The sequence below is a fragment of the Diadema antillarum genome, unplaced genomic scaffold, assembly GCF_040938485.1.
Source record: "Diadema antillarum isolate AM-2024a unplaced genomic scaffold, OU_Dant_1.0 seq00000152_RagTag, whole genome shotgun sequence".
Taxonomy (NCBI): domain Eukaryota; kingdom Metazoa; phylum Echinodermata; class Echinoidea; order Diadematoida; family Diadematidae; genus Diadema; species Diadema antillarum.
Window position 1 is genome coordinate 52,294 of NW_027271225.1, and position 20,901 is coordinate 73,194.

The window sequence follows — 20,901 nt, forward strand, 5'->3', positions numbered from 1 at the left end:
TCTAAAAACGGATGGGTTTCACACTGGTTGGGGAAAAGAAATGGATCAAAATGAGGATGAAAAGAAAAAGAGAGGAGTGGAGTCAGGGTCAAAGGTCAAGTAAGGGAAGGAAGGAGAAAGGGTGACAAGATAATGGGATGAGGGAGACCAGAGAGTCAGAAGAGAGATAGAGTGGTAGTGTTAGCCTTGCGAACGATGCAAGTTAATTTTCAACAGACCGAGAAATAGGATAGCTTGAGCTCGCGCACATGTTGGGTGTCGCCGTCGTAATCCCCCTCGTCCGATGTCAAATCCAACTCCTGCCCGAAGCCAACGTCGTAATCGCAATCACACATTGCAATCGTACGGATGTATGCCAGCATGTGAGTGTGCACGAGAATTGTGTGTGTGTGCGTGTGTGTGTGTCATGTGATTACCCACAATTCATTTAATGATATGCGTAATCATGGCAGAGTCGAGATTGATGATGGGGATGGCAGAGAGAAGTAGAGACAAGAAGAGATATATCAATTCAAGATTAGGTTATCATCACAAGAATTACAGCAGTTTTAAAATCTCCCAAGCATTTGGATAGATCCAATCTCACTGTTGAGGAGGAACAAATACATTGGCATAACTTCCTAGCCTGATTTCTGTTACATAATATCTTTTAGTGTGGAGTCATGAGGTCCCTGGTAGTAAATGTCTCAATTCAGTGTGATCAGTCTTCATGGAACAGACAATGATTATGAGAATGGTTCAGAGAAAACTACAGCACTCAGGCACTTTGAGTGAACAAATCCAGGCTATGACAGCATTCAAGTTCATACCAGAGTTACACAAAATAAAGACTTAGCTCTTTTCTACTGCCACTCACTTGGACAAATCAATGCTTGCAAAACAATAAAAATTTGAAAGCCCTTTTGGACAGACTATAGGCTGATTTGGACAGATATTTAAAAATCTAAACGCCAGATGTGCTTATTCTTGACAGTTGATTATCATAGCAGTTACAGCATTCTGGTACTTGCATTCATCGAGAATTCTAACAACCCAGTCTGGCGTTCACAATGGTTACACAATGACATGTTTTGATATTTAACTATAGAATCATGAAATTCTGAGGCATGCTCTCTTCAGAACAAAATCATTCTATCAAATTTTAATACTTAATGTTCATCAAGCCTTACCTGTTCACTACAAATCATTCAACATGTTTTCCTTAATGCATTTCTAACACTAACAGACTCTGATATCAAAGATATTTCTTTCAAATAATCTGACCATCGGTAATCAGGTAAGTTTTATTTTCCAAAGGCTGGCACAAATCAAAACTACAAGACCAATGTAGACAGCGATATACACTTTGCAGACTTTCTTTGAAACTCAAAAACTTCCATGGCTTTTGACAAACTCAAAAAGAAAGTAATAAATGCAAACTCAAACAAAAAATAGAGGAAATACAGCTTGGTTTACCAAATAAACTTAAAAAGACATCAACTTCAGAACAAATCTGTTTTATTTCTTCCTTCATGAGTATGACCGGAAAAATTTTCACATTTCAAACCTTGAAAGCATGATGCAGATAATGCATTAACAATCCTCCCGGTGGAATTTTCAGATTAAGAAACACTTTCAGACCATTTTCAGGGGGGAGAGAAGACACTTAATCTCTGGGAGAAACAAGCAAAGTTTGAGAGTCATTTGATTAAATTTCAACTTTAATACATATGCAACTTTTTTAGCTCTTACATACAGGCTAATTACAAAACCCATTAACTAATTACCTCTGCAGGATTAAAACATACTGGGTCAACAGTATAGAACGCATGTCATCTGCAAAGTAATGACTAATGAATCTTTTGCAAGAGTACATTATCATTTTAACTACGCAGTAACACTAGTGTCAGCGATAGCACATTGTCCTACAGAAAACAAGTTACAAAAGTTTGGAGTTACAATGTCACTCATGAAGGAAGATTGATTTTTAATGGTCATGCTCACAATGCAAATCTTAGCAACTTCTTGAAAAAAAAAAAAAACAGAAGGGAAAAAACCCCTCAACCATTGAAGCATGCCACTTGAAAAAAGTAAAATGAATAAAAAAAGACCTCCTAACTGGCGTATTATCAAACCATGCCAAAAGCTTTTGTTATGTGTCAGATTTCCATGCTTCAAGAAGGGGGAAAAGTAATTGTGACAAGGGAATAAAAAACTCTCCTTATGTGCTGGAGTCATGAACGGGGTAGAGCACACACACACAAGCATACATACACACACACGCGCACTCACACACAATACAAAATTATAGATGAATATCACATATGATCTGAGATGTTAACTTAATAACAAAAGTCGTAAAAATTCGTTGCATGAGAGTGTGTAGCTGATGGACCATGTCATGCATCAACAGGACAGAAACAAGCAGACTGTTGCCATGGTTACTGGGGCCCATTTCTTTGGGATCTCAACTTCTCCTTTCACTCAGAAAAACAAGAAGAAAAAACTATTAGGGAAATGATGCATACTGTATTTGCTGGTAACATTTGTTGTGTCAGTAAATCTGGCATCATCTCTCCATGTCCTTTTCTTTACCTCTGCCTCTATCTATCGCAACGCCAATCCTACTTCACGATGTACAGTGTAGCAGTAAAACAGGAATAGTAATTCTGACAGATGCAGTTTACAGGTAAAACATACTAGCGACCGAAAAGCAAAGAACTAGTTTCAAGAACTCTGCACTTTGTACCAAATACAAAAGCATGTAACACACGCTAAAACATCAATAATGAATATCTGTGTGTAATTTTTTTCTCTCTCTGGCATGTTTTTCTGATACAGCCACCCAATCTACGGCACACAGAATTCTACAGTGACCCATCATGTGTCAAAGAAATGGGCCCCTTGTTCTGTAAAGTTCTTTTGGTTTTATTTTGTGTCGAGAGAAAACCCAGCCTCTCATGACATACCGCATCCCGGCTTCCGTCTTCCGAATCAACACGCTGTGATTTCTTCCAGGAGTGAAATGCGGTAAGAAGGTGAAGTAGGTGTGAGTTGTTGAGGAGGGAAATTTGTAATCAATGATAATAGGATGAGACCAAAGGAGAAGGATGGAGAGAATCAATTGATGGGATATGTGTGGAGAGACACAGAAAGGAAAAAAATATATAATATATATATGCTCTTTCTACAGACAGGGCGGTTTTCAGGCTGATATTAGAGCGAGGTGTGACAATGGACAATAGTCAAAGAAAGTGGTGAGTTAATTAATGCATCAACTTGTAACCTGAAAGTGTTTGAATAGCTGACGCAAGATGATTACACTTGTTTTATACCTTGAATGTTAACTGGAAGTGATATATAATCCTGCAAGACAAGGATTCTAAAGTTACTGACATACATGTATCTGGTGTATCCTCCCCGGTAAGGTCCTAGCAGAAAGTCTAAGCAGAATATAACCCTTTTATCATCACTTTATTAGCACCATTCATTTGATAGCCGAAACGGCACATGGGTGAATTGGGTGAGTTCATAGTAGTTTATATAGAGTACTTTTTTCTTGCATCTTTGTCACAAATAGCAAGTTTTTAGAACAGAATTTGTTTCTTTTGCTACATTCAAGAGCAAGGAGGATGTTAAAGGGAATTTGGTACAAAGAGAAAGAAATATTTAATTTTTTTTTTCTGATTGCCACACCTTACTCTCCTCCAGTGGTATAATAGCACCAAGCTATCAAGCTCTCTACTACAATGCTTTCAACCTACAAAGCTCTCTACTCAAATGCTTTATAAATATCATGTTTGAAATATTTACAATGCAAACACAGCATGCTGTGGGTACCATCAAGCCAAGCTGACATGGTCCTATGAATGCTGCACAGTGTACAAACATGTTCCCTCAAAGCACAAGGATGATCAAACTTTGTTAATTTTTATCACGTTTATCAAGATATGCCCTTGCAACTGCAATTACTGACTCATTACAGCTTTTTCAATACCTAGTCCCAATGGGATATCGTGTTCCATTAACTTCCTGTCAGACCTACACTCTTGTATGAGACTACACTTGTCCAGTGTGGCTACACCTGTCACTGTTCTACTCCTTTAATCACTAAATTTCACATAAAACCCCCGAACAGATCTACTTTTGAATAAGACACTAGAGAATAAAGTCACCCTGTCCTTCTGTGTTAACATTCGGCATCATTCATTACCACCTGCAATCGCTATAGAGACAGCAAATCAGCCTTTTCCAAAATGTCCTAGTTTGTACATCAGCAATCAATTTGTTGCAACGCTTGATCTGTCATAGCATTTCCAGCTACACCGTAACTAGTATCAAAGTTTACTGATATAAATATTGATATCATGCCATTCCACTGTGAAATAGTAGCCTTCCAAAATAGCAACCTTCCAACAAGTCTGAAAATTGTCAAATGCCTACAAGTGTCATCATGTTTCTAATCCTGTGTGTGCTATGAGTGATGATTGACACAGAAAACCCATAGTGATGTACATAACGTCTAAAGTCCCTGGCACAGAAAGTGTTAAACTTGAATTTCTTTGGTTCTCCAAACAATGCTCAGAGCAGCTGCCTACTGTTATTAAGCTCTACCAAATCCAGATAATGACTGAAGGTTGAGGTCACATATTCATACATCTGCAGCTAATAACAGACTAGACAGAAAAACTGTCCACACTGGGACTCTACACACTGAGACACTGCACATGACATTGTTTCATGCGTTGTACTGACATCTTTCATAATCAACTTCAAATGCTAAAGATGCGATGACTACTTAAATGGCATAATATATTCTCCTTTATTCACAATAAATATTTTGTCTGTCCTTTATCTTATCATATTGACTAATGGTAATGCAGGCATGAAAGGCATTCTAAGACGTGGTCAATTTCTTCTTCTATTACAGATAGCAGCAAAACTGACAAAATACCAGAACAATGCTGCCATAGTATGCATGTTAATAAATCTGGATCCAATGATCGCCTATCAATAGCAAAGCCATAATATACATTCACATACGCTGCACTGCCAAGCACAGCATGGGTATATAAGACACAGTTTGTAATCTTGAAGCACTTACAATGTAAAAACAAAATGTTTGATTAGAAAAACAAAACTGCTTTTCAACTTTCACAGAAAAGAAATCACTTGAAACTGAGGAAAAATAAAAATGTCCAGAACAGAAGTAATGAAATGGGGAAGTAAGCAGACATTGCATTCAGAGGATAGGACCATAGCACAGATATTGACCTGTGTATTTAAGTAGGCAGAAACCGTGTTGGCAAACATAAAATTTATATATCATGAAACAGCTGCAATTTGCAGATAATGCAAAAATGTCTATACTACTTTACACAATATCTCCACAGGTACAGCCATTACACTATCATAGAGAGCATAACAATAATATCTTCAGTATTTTGTGGATTTCATTTTTATCTATCAAGGCTTTTGGTTTAATGACTGCAAATAAAATCACCCCAGTACCATTAATCTCAACAATACATCTTTTTTAACTGACTTTAGTGCATCTCCTTAACCCATTGAGGACGAGCTGATTTTGCTACAACCCACATTTCCCACAGATCCTTGCCCGAGTATACTCAGGACTTCTCCTCAACAGGTTAATTTCAAGGGTAATAGCTGCTGAATATTGTTTCTGTTTGACATTTCAGAAAACTGAAGGATTCTCCCAGCTGCCTAAATAGTACACTTGAAACCTTTGATGCTGTGAAGAGTGTAAACTGACAAGAACTTGCCCAAGAGAAGGTACTGTCAATCCAGAAACCTTCATGGCATGAAACTTTTGCAAATTGGAGCCGACAGCTTTCCTTGTGGCATGAAACCTACGCAAATTGCCAACAATAAAAAAAAAAGTTTTTGTACGGTATACAGCATCGTGTTGGCATTCAATGCATTGTGTGACAAGAACTTTGCATGCATTTTACTTCCACAAATCTTGGCTCTACAAGAAATTCACAGAAGTTTCAAGCAATTTCTGGTTTTACAGCAGTTGGAGTTTGTGTGCAAAATATGCAGAATAGGGTCTGGCCCACAGATCACAATCTAAAAAAGTGTGCTCCCTTTTGCTCCTCTATTAGTACTATATGTTAGAACTTTCAGGAGTGAGGAAATTAAGAGTGTAATGAGAGTGAAGTATTACAATGTATGTACAATGAAAATCAATTTCCTGTGATAAGGGAGACAAAAGATAATGCTTCCGGCACCCTCCGTGGCACAAGGCGTAAAAACCGACTACTTAAATCTGATTTAACTTGAGCTTATGCTGTGACTTTAGGACTTATTTCTGAAATTACCTTCTTTTCTTCCTCATTGTCGACATATGGGACATGGGCCTCGTAGCCGCTGTGAGGGCGTGATTCGAGCGTCCGTGCCTTGTCTGGCGTAATGACCTCATCTTCCCTATCAGCATCACGAGGGCTGGAGCCGTAACCTTGACAACAAGAACATGACAAATAAAAGGGTAAGAACATTGTGTTGGTCTCAGTAGATGTGGCCAAAAAAAAAAAGAAGGAAAATTAGCGATCTACATTTTTTCTTTCTTTAAAGGACAAGTTCACCTTCATAAACATAAGGATTGAGAGAATGTAGCAATATTAGTAGAACACATCATTGAAAGTTTGAGGAAAATCAGACAATCCGTTCAAAAGTTATGAATTTTTGAAGTTTTTTTGCAGTACCCGCTGGATGAGAAGACTACTGCAGTGTATGAATAACTTAGATGTCACATGCGTACAACAATATAAGGAAAATATAAAGAGAATTTCACAAAATTCCATCTTTTGAAAAAAGTACACATTCCCCTGACTCGTTACCGATAAATGTTATGGGTAATATTATTCCCCCTGCCTTTAGAAAGAGGCAAGTCAATTGCTCTTTTATTATGCGAAAAAAGTGAAAATATGTTGAATTTTCTTTTATATTTTCTTTATACTGTTGTACGCATATGACTCACAAGCTGTAGTAGTCTCCTCATCCAGCGGTTCCAACACAAAAATTAAAAAAATTCATAACTTTTGCATCGATTGTCCAATTTTCCTCAAACTTTCACTGATGTGTTCTACTAATATTGTTGCATTTTCTCAATCATTATGTTTATGAAGGTGAACTTGTCCTTTAAATGTGTCTTTCAACAAATTTCACGAAAGCACATTACTTTTTGGCATACTCAATATATTCTCGAGTATGTAATTTGGTTATTCATGAACACAGTAATTTCTAAATGTGAATACTCTTGATTTGCATGCATACTTGAAGACACATGAAAACCACACAACTCAAGAACTGTATGCCACACAACCAAGAGTGCCTTGCTGTATATCGTTTATTCTTTCCTTCAGTAATGAGGACCATCACTGCCAGCTAGCTGGGAGAAAACCACTACACTGTACGGCTTTCGTAGATTCATTGTGGTATCAGTGTATGTCAGAATTAAAAAGAAAATGTAAACTTAATCAAGAAGCCAGGGCTGATCAATGACACAAGTATGGTGTAAAACAAACCCATGATTTCCTTTAACATCAAATGAGGTAGGAGGGTTGAGCTTAAAAATTGCTCAGTATATCACCAAATTGCACAGCAACACTGAGATATTAAGAGAAACAAATATATTCCACTTCAAGTTCATGGCCAAAACAGAAAGATTCTATGGTTTGTAGACATCATTTTTATAAAAAGAGTAACCTACACATGTACATATACACTTTTAATAACTTCTTCTGTTTAGATTTTTTTTTTCTCTCTCTCTCTAAGAGGGCTAGCTAGATGTTTACCACCATCCAGACTGCGTGTCTTGCGGGTACTTCGGCCTCTCTCCACCGCAGGGCTATCCCTGTCAATCTGAGCACTGGCCTGCCTGGTCTGGAACTGGGTACGTCCACTGTAGCGGTACTTGGACCCAAGCCAGAAGATGGGGCGCTTCTTGGGCACCTCAGCATGCACAAGGCTGGGGGAAGAGATGGTGCACATGAGATTTGGAGTGGGGGAAGAAAATGCTTGCAAGTAGGCTGTTTGATAAGACTAACAGCAGAAGCCTACGTAGGGGAGCAATTCCATAGCAACTACCTATCGCTAGTCTTGGTCCAACCTGTCTCCTAGTCTTAGTTTCAGCAGCCTTTCAGTCAGTTTACAACAAAGAAACAAAATCCTTGAAATTTTCCCTCCTCATTACTGCATGTATCTTCATGCCATCTCAGGATAAGAGAATTCCAGTAGAATGACAATAATTGTGCTCATGAGCTTTCATCATTCAAATTCTTCTCAACAAACATCTCCTGAAATACTCAATTTCAAATCAACTTGTTCTAAATTTCTTCCACAGGGCAATTCACAACATACTAGTATACGAAACAGAATTGCTGGTTCAACATTCTTCAACATTCTGCTGTGGTTAGTACCTTCAAATAAAGTCGCACTGACAAATCTAGTTCTGTACAAGTGGTATAAAGAATCTTTGTGGCTTTACAATAGTCAGCAAACTGTATCAACCAGGCACATTGTAGGAATAAGAAGAAGCATGGAGTACTGAAGGAGGCCAGAGATGTAGCCTTCACAGATCCTTAGTATGTCATTTCTTTGTACAGCATCCCTTGACGGCACTCACCGAAAGAATGTGTGGTGCTCTACGCAGACCTTCCAGAGACGTTTTGCTGCTCTGTGATTGGCCAGTTTGAATCCAATAGTACTTTCAAAGTGATCAAACTGTATGCATCAAAAACAGGAAGAAAAATGGAAAATTCAGAGGTCGGATTCAGCAATTTTATGACCTTGTAGATATATCAGGGTCCCGTTTCATAAAACTTGTTATCAGGAACAACTGCCACATTTCTATAACAAATTTGCTCTCAGCCAATCAGATGCAAGGATTTCAGTAGCTTGTAACAACTATCGTAACTTGTTATTGATAACAAGTTTTATGAAATGGGGCCCAGGTGTGCATCGTAAGTTTGTATTCACTCTTCCATATCTAAGGTAAAGGATAACTTTGACACTTGGTTGATTCAGAAAAATTACATTAAAGATATACTAAAACTAACTCAAAACATTTTGCTATTTAGTCTAATGTATATTTGCTCGTAATTTTTAACCCTTGTAGGCTTATATCAGTGCCAAGGTTAAACTTGGCAAATAACCAAACAGTCTTCCCAGTACACTGTATCTTCCTGAATCTGCAAAACCATGATTTGAACAATGCAGCAAGATAAGCCATCAGCGCCGACTTCCACATGAGGAAGGAGTTATCGTTTCTTCTTTATACAAAGGAGTAGAAAAACCACAAACCATCAATGTTGAGACAATACACAGAAAAGAGCAACAGGATATTACCCCTTAAGTCCTTTTTGAATAAGGTAAATATGCCAGGAATAAAATTCAACATTCAGCAGCACTCAGTTTCCTTCCTGTATAACACCACAGTGACACTTGTGCAACCTTATCTGACAGATCTTTTCATTGTTACTTGAGTATACTATGATCACTGAAATACAATCAAAATCTTTGGCATAAGTGAACTCGGTCACTCTAGCAAAGGAAGAATAGTCTCTTCCAAATTACACATGAATATTTCTAATCCCATACAAGCTTTTGCGGGCTTTTAACCCGATGAGGACGAGTCCCGAGTATACTCGGGCAAGTGTCTATGGGAAATACGTGTTGTAGCAAAATCAAATCGTCCTCAACGGGTTAAGTGTTTGATTAATCTTTCAGGTATTACATCACACTGTGTTTATGTTTCTCATACTAGATTGACAAGTAGCCCTGAGAGAAACAGACACTGGAAAATATAAGCGTGACTTTAACAACATCATCCTGAGAATCTAGACTAAGTTACTTGGAAACAAGAACGTAGATAGCTAGAACGGTCACTGTTGTGGTGTTCATGCACGAGCAGCACAGTTCTATGCTATACTCCCTTATACACATTTGCCTAGTCTAGTACATTAACACTTTTCTCAGAAATTATGAGTTTGTTTCACTGTCTGTTTGGGTTGAGGGTGCTAACTGTTGTTCAGCGGACTGACCAAGGTAAAGTTCAGCTGCTACATACGCTTGTAACTATCCCTCATCCATTTCATGGCTGAAACACTGAACACATGTTCGTGCATTACACTATATTCAGCATGTGCAGTAGATAATTAGGGCTGCCAAGAATGAGGTATGAGGAAGCATGATGCAAGTTCAGCGAGTGGTGCAAAATCTCACAACTTCCTGAAACAAGAGCTTACCCTGAAATCATGATTTTGTCCGATAACATTTGATTAGAGTTTTCAGTATGATCAAGCTTTCACTGTGTCTCTACTGTTCTGGTGATAAAATGTCATTGATATCATTTTCTATGTTAACCCGTTGAGAACGAGTCCCAAGTATACTCGGGCAGGTTTCTATGGGAAATGCGTGTTGTAGCAAAATCAGTCTGTCCTCAATGGGTTAACGTACATCTGTACATGTACATGTATAGCCACAATAAAACAGAGATATTTCTTGTTACATGCCAGTAATGTGAGACACTGTCTCTTAACCCGTTGAGGACGGTTTGATTTTGCTACAACACGCATTTCCCATAGAAGCTTGCCCGAGTATACTCGGGACTCGTCCTCAACGGGTTAACATTGCTTCAGCACTGTCCAGAGAGTCTTGTCCAATGAGTCCAAGTAGCTTCTAGCAGGTCAATGGTAGGTCCACCTTTGCCCAAGGTCAGAAGAAAGATAACCAGCTACGTCAGTCAAATAAAGCACAATTTCATGTTCATACACTACATTTTTGTATGTCAATGCAGCATGCTTTTAGTTCAAGCTTATCGTCCTGAAGCATAATTCGCTAATGCCCTCTTGAAATGAAATAATCAAATGTACAAAATTTGTACTTCCATTTATCCACTATTTGCATGCACACTCAGACAAATCTAAAATTGGAGCTGAAGGCAATACAATCCAAAACAAAGGTTAACTCACAGTCCACTGAAATCTGGTGATTCCTTTGTAAACTCTCTGGGAACTTCAGACTATCAAAGGGAATGGGTGAAGGGAGACTACAAACTAAAAATTTCTTAGAAGTTAGCATTTTTCTAACATTTGACTGCACCTCTCCTGGTCTGATCTTGATGTAAAAGTTGTTCCTCTTGTAGGAGATCTTGAGGATCTTGGGCCAAGCGAAGCGGTTTATCCTCAGCCGATCACGGTAGATGAGAAGCCCATTGGCACACACTCCCAGCATGATGTCGACTCCCTCCGAGTCCTGGATAAAACAACAAATGGACAGAGTGTGTCATAAAGTGATCTTTGCAACACAATCACATCACAAACACATAACAGCACAGAGGAACAGTAAAGTAGTGATACATTGAATTGATTGTGAGATGTGCATTCAACTGATTTCTTATCATCCAAGTTCAAAACCTATAGTTCCTCTGCAAATATTTCTTGTTTGTATGTTTGTCTGATGGCAATTCAATATGAACATGAATTGAGAACAATGGCTAGGACAGCCCATTGAACAAGAACAGCATCAGTTACTACCTGGATTCACCTATGTTGAGACACGTTCAAACAGAGATGCCTAATATCTCTTCACCTTTAAAAGTAGCCACACATTTGACACAATGCATTTACTCACTCTATTGAGTTGCGTAAAACTGGGAACATGGGGTATCTTTGCCGGAGGGGTCAATTTGGGTTCAATGAGCCCACATCTGTACAACTTGCAGAGCTGCCAACTTTTGTAGAAGCCTTTCAGTACTTTGATGGTTGAAAATCAGTAATTTGCACCTTTTTTTGAGTGAAAATCAGTAATCCTCAACAGTGTCATAGAATACATCACAGACAATGATTTCTAAAATCAGTAATTTGCTTGAAACCTTCAGTATTCTTTTCCAATTTCAGTAGAAATAACTGAAAATCAGTACTAGTTGGCAGCTCTGTACAAGACCTCCTCAAAACGTTTTGGATACACGACATGGGCTACTACCTTCTAAACGCATGAATTCTTACTAATGATTGCCCACTTTAGGTCTGTTATCATTTCCTCTCCATATAAAACCACTCCAACTTCATGCACTGTTTTCTTGATAAACAACATATTGATACTCTGATCTTGTTACTTGATTTGTCACTGAAAATCAAAACACCACTAGATACCCATTGACGTAGACATGCCTAGGAGATACTATGCCATTAATCAAAAGCAATCTATTATTCTAATAGAGTTTATATAGGGATGTCACACAGCTGACACGTTTCCGGCACGATGCAACTGTGAGAGAATGTCAAAACCCACACAGCCACGCATGACAAAGTCCTCACAAACACGACAACACGGTTGAGAACACTAGGGATCTCTTTTCTTTTTCTGTTCCAAAACAATGATCACTCCCTTCTTTGCAGAGTGGGCTGTTGTGGCTGACTGTGGTTAGAGAGACGGCTGAATGAAGTGGGAGGAGAAAGGTACTGTAGACGGTTTCATGACATTTGCTCCTGCGACAATTACTCCATGAAATATACCTGCACACTAAGCCAAACATAAATTCTATCCACAAACATAACTGATAACCCTACCCTAATCCTAATCCTGACATAAAACTAAACATGAAACCCTATCACAACCCTAACCCTAACCCTCTGAAGACCTTGGAGAAAATATTAGACCGGAGTAATTGTTGCTGGAGCAAAGGTTGTGACACCACCGTAGACTCACCCTCGCATGATGCAGATCCACACCGTACATAGCAAGCTTCTTGGCGTTGTCCAGGAAGTGAAGATCTGCCTCCGCAGGAGTCTGACCTCTGTTCAAACAAAGAGATAAGGGAAGCAAAATATCTGAACAGGTTGGAAGGGGAACATCTAACCCCTAGCATAGAGATCATTTATGGCTGATGTCTGGCTCTACTCTTGATTAAAGTTTTGGGGTTTTTTGTTATTGTTTTTGTTTTTAATCTTGTCTGGTTTTTCTTTGTTTTTAATCTTGTCTGGTTTTTCTTTCTTGAAAATATCTGAACAGGTTGGAAGGGGAACATCTAACCCCTACTGTAGCATAGAGATCATTTATGGCTGATGTCTGGCTCTACTCTTGATTAAAGTTTTGGGGCTTTTTGTTATTGTTTTTGCTTTTAATCTTGTCTGGTTTTTCTTTCTTGAGAGGGGGTTGTGGGTATGAAAACAATTTTCATTTACTGTTGTCCATATTAAATTTTTCATCGCTAGTAATAATTACCATCTTCTAATTACCTTCGCATATCTCATGGTCTACATCCTCTGCTACTAGTATGTCTTACAATTGGCCCTACCTCATTGGTAAGGGTTACCAGACAAATTTATCTCTTGGAGAGAAGGTCTATCTTCACCGACTGACCCATAATGACCTTTGGAAACCATCCCCTACCCACATGCAGTCACTTTGAGACAGAGAATAGAGAGACAGTGAAATATGACTAGCTTTATTCGAAGGTCCTGGTCACGATTAGACAATCAAAGTAGCACATCAAAGACTGTTGCACATAGCATCATTGCACTACTTTGGGTTCCTATTACCCCATTGAGGATGGACTGATTTTGCTACAACACGCATTTCCCATAGACACCTGCCGTGTCACAAGGTTTTTATTTTCATGAATTTCACAAGTCGAGTGCTATTCGTGAATTTAAAAACATGGGAAAGCATTAACTCTGATTCTGACATGAATGTGACATGCACGCAAACATTTCTCTGTTCAGTACTGTACTCCACAATCGCGAATTTAACCATTCTCGAAATTGTCGAGAAGTCGCGATTTGCAAGAAATTAGACTCACTAAATATATGGCGTATACAGTATTAGATGAAAACATTAATCATCTACAAAGATCTCTCCATCCCTTCCTTTGTTCATTAATCTCTCTTTCATTCTGGAAACTCTTACAAGCTTTCATACCACTACCAAGTCTCCCTTACGTCACATCTTCTTTCTCTCTCCTTTCCTTCTTCCATCTCATCCTGCTTCAAAAATACATCTTTGCCTTTGAAAATTTACACTCACTTCACATTTCCATTCTCAAACAAAGTCTCAAACTTCCAACCTGTTTCTAAAACTCCTCCTTTCTCTCTCTCTCTCTCTTGCTATTCTCGCTCTTACGACCTTCTTCCTCTATCCCACCTGTGTGTCTTGTGCAACTCCATGACCTTCTCATCTAGCTCCTTCTTGCGCTCAGGGGCAAAGCGGAAATCGCCCAGGTAGACCGTGTCGTGGCCATGCTTATCGGGGTCGTAGTCTCCAAGCTCACTCTGGACCACGTACGAGCCGAGGAGGGCGTGTGTTACCAGCGAACATGGCAGGCGCCCTCGCAGGATATCGTCACGGATTTGTAGACACAGGAAATACCTAGATATGAGACAATGAAGAGAGGAGTAAAATTATTTCAGGCGACAATCCAAACCATGATAAAGAATGCAGGCATGGCGGCTCAATCATATTTTCCACTTGCCTTGGTTGAGACAAAAGTAGCATGTGTGTTGCATACATTGCACATCACAAAATGCATGATCTACAGTAACATCACGGGAGAAATGCCCTATATACATGGGACAGTTGGTGGCAGTTTGAGCCATATGAGGTATTATACCAGAGATAGATATAATCATAGGTTGATATTGCAGATTCAACAGTGCTTCGGATCAGTATCACTGTAGTGTTCATCATACACCTGATAATAATACCATTAGATTAATCAAGTACATGTATGTTCAATATCATCACAGTGTATGATTAATTTTATCTCAGCCAGAAAGTGAAAAGTTGGAGCAAACTTAAAATCAAGATTTCAAGGCTTGTCCATGTGTTCATTTCCTCATACCTATGGAAAGTGCAGTAAGTGCGGCTGAAATTAAACTCTCCTATGAAGATATGTACCTGGTAAATAATAACTTTATAGTTATCATCTATATTCAATGTATACGTGTGTGTGGTATTCCTGCATGTAGCTTTATATTTAGTGTGCCTCATGTTCCCTAGGCCTTTAATACTGATTATAAACAGAGTCCTTGAACTTCTTTACATTTCTGTGAATTGCAATCATGTGGAGCCGGGGTCACACTTCATTGGTCCCTCAGTTAACCCAGTGAGGATGAATTGTGACCGTGCACCACAAAACGAACAAAAAGTCGCACACACTGATTTTGTGTGAGGACTGAAAATAGGTGAAATGGGTTAACCTAACCGAACTTGACTTCTTCATATTTTCTGAAAGAGCAAGTCTTCTTTTACATTATGCTAAAATTTGGTCTCATAAAACAGGCAGGAAAGCGTGTTTTTTTAGCAGTTTATCTTGAACATTTTTAGGTAGAAGAGTGTGATTAGGTGTGTTTTTAGAGTCCTCTTTTCATTTCTTAAAACCCTTGTACACACTCATCACTTTCAACTCCAATAACTGTTGAAAGGATAATGCTATTGCTTCGAAAGCTGGCACCAATTATGAACAGAATGTGTTAATAAGGCACGCTCAATTTCAGTTTAATCTGATTATCCCTTCATTGTTGTTACCCTGGTGGTTTACGTCCTGTTTTTTGTCCCATTCATTGCACAGCCAGCACGGCTTGGTATAAAAGATTTACAGCACTTGAATAGACACTGCACTTCAGAGCCTCTTTTCTCAGTTCACACTTTTCCTGAGTGTGTGTTTTCTTTCCAATATTTAGATAGGTTAGGAGAGTCCATTTGATTTGAGTTATACATCATTTTAAAGCTTAAAGTCTGCTATTTTAGAATATGCCCTTAACTAAAATCTCATGTCTGGCAACTTTCTGTGCATTTTGTGAAGCAGGGTCACAACTGATTTTGCTATTGTATGCATTTCCCATAGACACCTGCCCCAAGTATAGATGGGACTAGTCTTCAACGGGTGTACCCATTAAAGACTTACAACATGAAGACATCATTTGCTTCCTCTACAAGTATATCATGGAAGCTGCTACTTAATGCCAGGAGACCCCAAGGTCAACCGAGGCTTTAGACTGGACTCACGCCTCCTTGCAGAGTTTTCCAGGAATGGAAAGTGCACTTTACGGAAGGCGCAAGAAAACGAAATGCCTTCACCAGACCACAAGGGGAAGACTGACATTGATGTAACTTTGTGCGTGTCTGATTTAACGATGCTAGAGACTCCCTTTAATGCGTCTCTGAGGAAGTCATTAAGTGGTGCATATGATATGGGAGACTGCCAAAACATACATGAGAGTTCCTCTTGATACTTCATGAAATATTTGGGGAGAAGTTTGCTCAGTGTGGCAAGGTGTACTGGAGATCATACCACAAAATCATTTCCAATGTTGTAACAATTCACGAGGGGACTCTTTGAAGTATGTAACATGAGTCAGTATAGAACAGGAAGGAAAATTTTATTGCAGGAAAGGACATTTGATATGTCATCTTAAATCTGAATGAGAAGGGCACAGAATCAGACAAAGAGTTTTGGTGTCTACCTACACTATGGTGTCTCTAAATAGCAAATCTTGGTGCACATACACACACTATATCTATTGTGAGAAGGGGGAAAAAACTAGTGAAACTGGTTTGATTTATGTGATATGCTTGAAAATAGTACGCTCTGTACAAAGGGCCATCTTTTTCTTCCCTGCTGAACGTTTGAGACTTAAAAAGCGATTTGCTCGTCCACCGGTCTCCCTGATTTATGTGCCGTGAAATGAAATGTTTATCCAGCTAAAATAAACTTGAACTGCCAAGACAGAAAAAGGGGAGATATGATCTCACTGCAGTTTCATATGGGGTGGGGAGACTCAGGAAGAGTATACGCTTTTCACTCTTACTCGGAATACTCTTTTCCACACTGACTCAAATGCGTTTTCCCTCCTGAGGACAGCTGCCTTGTATGAACAATCCCTTAAAGCATCATCCACATTTATTATTGTATAGATGTTGATTTTTGCTAATGCCTAGGTTTCATTCAAAGTAAGTTGAATTATGAGTCTTTCAGGAGCCAGTCACGAAAGTAGTGAAGAATATCTCTCCCCACACTCTCTTTGTTTATGACATGGCACATAAGCCTCTCACACATTGTTACCCATATAAGGCAATTTGTACTGCATTAGATTTGTTTTTCTATAGTGTGCATACGAGATCAAATATCTTCATTGAAGCATAGTTGTTCTGCTGGGAGGGGAAGGGGTATGGGGAGGAGTGACAGATTGGCAGTCCTTGAAACATAAGAGAAAAGATGAACAATAACAAGAATCCTTCACCTTGTGATGTCCTCCTTGAGCTGCGCTGGGTCGGGAGGATAAAACTTGACATTGAAGTAGAATGACCACGGGCCATCTGTGAGCAGAACAGAGCAAAGACAAACAAGGATAAGATGTGATTAAGATAGTGACAGCTGGCTTTAAACATCATTAGGACTGCATTCATCGAGCAAAGCCATTCCCATACGTATCTACTACGGTCAATCAGTATCTTGCCTGAGACAAGCTTTAACACTGCATCAAACACAGCCAGGTCAGGCACAGTAAAAGCCAGACTTTGGATACCTACTTTGAAAAAAAAAGAAAAAAAAATCACCTTTCCTTTACCTATCTACTCAGTAGATACAACATTATAAGTATATTGACTGGGTAGATCAATATAAAATACATCTTTGAAAAATGATAACATCAATTGAAAATTGAAAAAATTGAAAAAAGAATAAAGCATAAATGCATACAAACATAGATTCATGAATGAACACACATACACTAAATATGAATACATTTTTTTTTCAATAACATTAACTGAAAAACCAATGAAATACTGTACAATATCATATTCCAACAAAATATACATGTCCTATCGCTGCTTGGGGTGAATATTGTGGCAAAACAGGCAAGTCTTCTTTGGGAAAAAATAAGTACCACCTTTACAGGTACATTGCAGGGCAGCCAACATCAACCATCAACATCATGGAGATCAAAAGAGTAGTAACTCATTCGTTCATTCATTCATTCATTCATTCATTCATTCATTCATTCATTCATTCATTCATTTATTCATTCATCCATTTTGACATCATAAAACATTGCAAACATAGAGATGTAACAACATGAACAAATATGAATTGATCATTCACAAAGATTTAGTAAATCATTGTGAAAATACTGAGCATTAACAAGTACAACTTTATAACATTGCATTGATGTTCATAACTATTATTAAAGTCAATTACCCCCTATTCATCTAACAAAACTTTCTTGACCTTACTTTGTGCTGAGGTGTTTTACCAATACGATGCTTAAGCCGACAGATGCCCATAAACTGGCAGAAGGTGCGGGAAATTATACTTGCGATATCAGTTTCAGTGAGCCAACTACTACAGCTGCCCCGGTATCAACCAGCCAATTGACTGCCAGTAAATCTGACAGATATAGAAAAGCCAGCCACAAACATATGATATGGAATGTGATGTATAAACATTTCCACCTGGGCTCTGTCTCTACTCCTCGGGTCTTCCATGATTCATGCATGGATGTCAAATGAAAACGGGAGCGCATCTTTGCCTCCAAAAATACCGCCGACGCCCATACTCCTCTGACTAGACAGTCACAACACACAGCCAATGCACCAGTTACTTTCTAAATTGAAGTTGTGACCTTTTACTGGCTTTGCTCTCTCTGCGAGATCCTGTATCATCCTGGGCGACATGAGTGTCAGGAATAGTCAGGAACGCTAAAAAATGGGATATTTCTGTCAAAAAGCATCTCATTCCCAAAGATTTCTCCTTCCAGAACATGTAAGCAGATGCTGTAACTTGCTGTTCCTGTACATCTTCCTGGGAGGAATCTTGCATCATTTTTCATCTTGCTATACCACATACATGTACTCTCTAGCTATACTTCTGAAGAATCAATTATGTAGCTTGAGGCACACAACACCCTAATGGCCGCTGGTCCAGACTCAGATTGCTTGGATCTGGCTAGATGTGACAACAAAAGAGCACACAGTGAAGGGTCTTTAGTCCAGGAAAAGTGTGATGGAAGAGATGAGTGAATAGTCTTCATCACAGCAAGAAATATTTGGCATGTATCAATCTCTCTGGTAGATTTTAATTGCCTTTAATACTACTTAATACAGTGTTAGATTTAGAAGTCGTCATTTCACAATGTGATAATTACAAGGTCTTCTTTACCCAGGGTAGCCTCTTCAGTGTTGCCACTGCTCTACCAGAGGGCCCTGCCGTTATTATTACCCCAGCGTTGCCAGGTACCCATTTATACACCAGGGTCACGATGAGGATTGTGGGTAAAAACATCTTGTCCAAGATGTAAAGCAATGGGCTAGATTCAAACTCTGGTCCTCTGATAGGGAGTCAGTAGTCTTATATACAGTATGTCCCCCCCCCCCCCCCCACCCCCCCACAAAAAAAAAAAAAAAAAATACAATCAAATTTTCACATTTCTAACACCCAATATGATTAAATTGTCTACATGCTACTTCAGGGTCTTAGAATATAACATCTTAGCTCCATTTTGCAGAAAACCCCATATAATTTGGTAACGCAGTCACAGAGAAATGTGGATTATTGTAAAGCATGTCATGATTCTAATTCTTCCAAGTTCAGCACTTGGATGCTCTTGTGTGTGAACACAATAGACAGAACTTGGAGGGAAGAGATTCTTTACATGCTCTACAAGATTCCTCATTTCTCTTTGACCACTGAAGCAAATCGAATGGGGTTTTCTGTAAGATGTGGGCAATGGGTTAAAGTTTCGTACCCTCAAATTGTATTTGGATTGATTCACTATTTTTAAAGTTATCATTACGGAGGGTCCCGTTGTAATCTTTTTGGGGACATACGGTATACATCTATTATGCCACAATGCCAACACAACACAGTCTTGGATGAAAATAACACAAATTTTTAATACAATTCCATTTTTGCAGTCATGTACCGTAAGATTAACCTCCCGAAGATGAGTAGATTTATTCATTTTACAAATGCTGGAAAATATCTTTGTCAGTCTACAGTTTCTGTGGTTTGCTGACAGATAATTTTCTCCTTGTACACTTTTAGACCTCCAAAAACTTGACTCCTCATCTGTTGTAAATATTATCCACACTATCCATCACTACATGGGTCTACAAGTGAGTTTCTTCCATTATCCAATTGCTAGAAATACACCATGCACGGAGGTGACAAACACATCCGTCATTCACAAAGCACGCTGTCTTGACATTTTATACCAGTGAAGCTGTCAAGCTATTTTCCCCACACAAACTTAATTTCATTAATACAGTGAGACATCTATCACCTGTCACAGCAAAGCTTAAGGCAAAATAGCTCGGTTCGCTAACATCTTCTCTTCTCTCGGAATTATCTTCTTAGTTTCTGCTTTTCAATGCCTTGTTTCAAAAGACATGATGCTAATGAATATTATGCTAATATGTTTGCTTTTCGAAGCATGGATCAGGTTTGGGGAAGGGGGAAAGGATGGGATTTCCTGCCTTCGCTGATGACAAGCCTTCTTGGTGTGAACTTCATCAGCTATTTCCTCACAGGGCAAACATGGGTCAGGAACGACATCACACATGCTTCATGCTGACACGCTTAAAGGGACTACTCAGGCTTCTATATCACCTTACACTGATGAATATTGCATACGTACTGCGAGACTTGAATACAAAGTGCTATTCGACCTACTGGTAAATGTGTAAAGTGTCAAAAGCCACACATAGCTGCTGGCTATAAATACCTGATCTCCAAGCACAGTCTGCCAGGCATTCTGTATCTTCACTTGGCCTTTGGTTTGTTTTGATTTTTCACCACTAAAAACAGTTTTGGTATCTAGATATGCAGGAACATCTTGAAAAGATACAATTTGTACCATCAGATCCCAGCAAATCTACTCACTCACTTTGTTTGCCTGTGAA

The 20,901-nt window shown here is 38.9% G+C and overlaps 1 protein-coding gene across 9 annotated transcripts in view; it reads right to left on the bottom strand.

The window, feature by feature from the left end:
• The window catches only part of LOC139727805 (protein 4.1-like), a 154,677-nt gene that overhangs the window by 35,554 nt on the left and 98,222 nt on the right, over positions 1-20,901 (bottom strand). For 6 of the 9 annotated variants that reach the window (XM_071638779.1, XM_071638777.1, XM_071638778.1 and 3 more), the window contains 9 exons: positions 17,244-17,319; positions 14,146-14,370; positions 12,712-12,799; positions 11,092-11,256; positions 8,627-8,724; positions 7,797-7,969; positions 6,321-6,457; positions 2,949-2,990; positions 249-299 (listed from right to left, as the gene is read on the bottom strand). In XM_071638779.1, coding sequence (XP_071494880.1) covers positions 249-299; positions 2,949-2,990; positions 6,321-6,457; positions 7,797-7,969; positions 8,627-8,724; positions 11,092-11,256; positions 12,712-12,799; positions 14,146-14,370; positions 17,244-17,319 — 1,055 coding nt within the window. The remainder of the gene's footprint in view (positions 1-248; positions 300-2,948; positions 2,991-6,320; positions 6,458-7,796; positions 7,970-8,626; positions 8,725-11,091; positions 11,257-12,711; positions 12,800-14,145; positions 14,371-17,243; positions 17,320-20,901) is intronic. The other 3 variants (XM_071638780.1, XM_071638785.1, XM_071638782.1) reach the window with 2 other exon arrangements.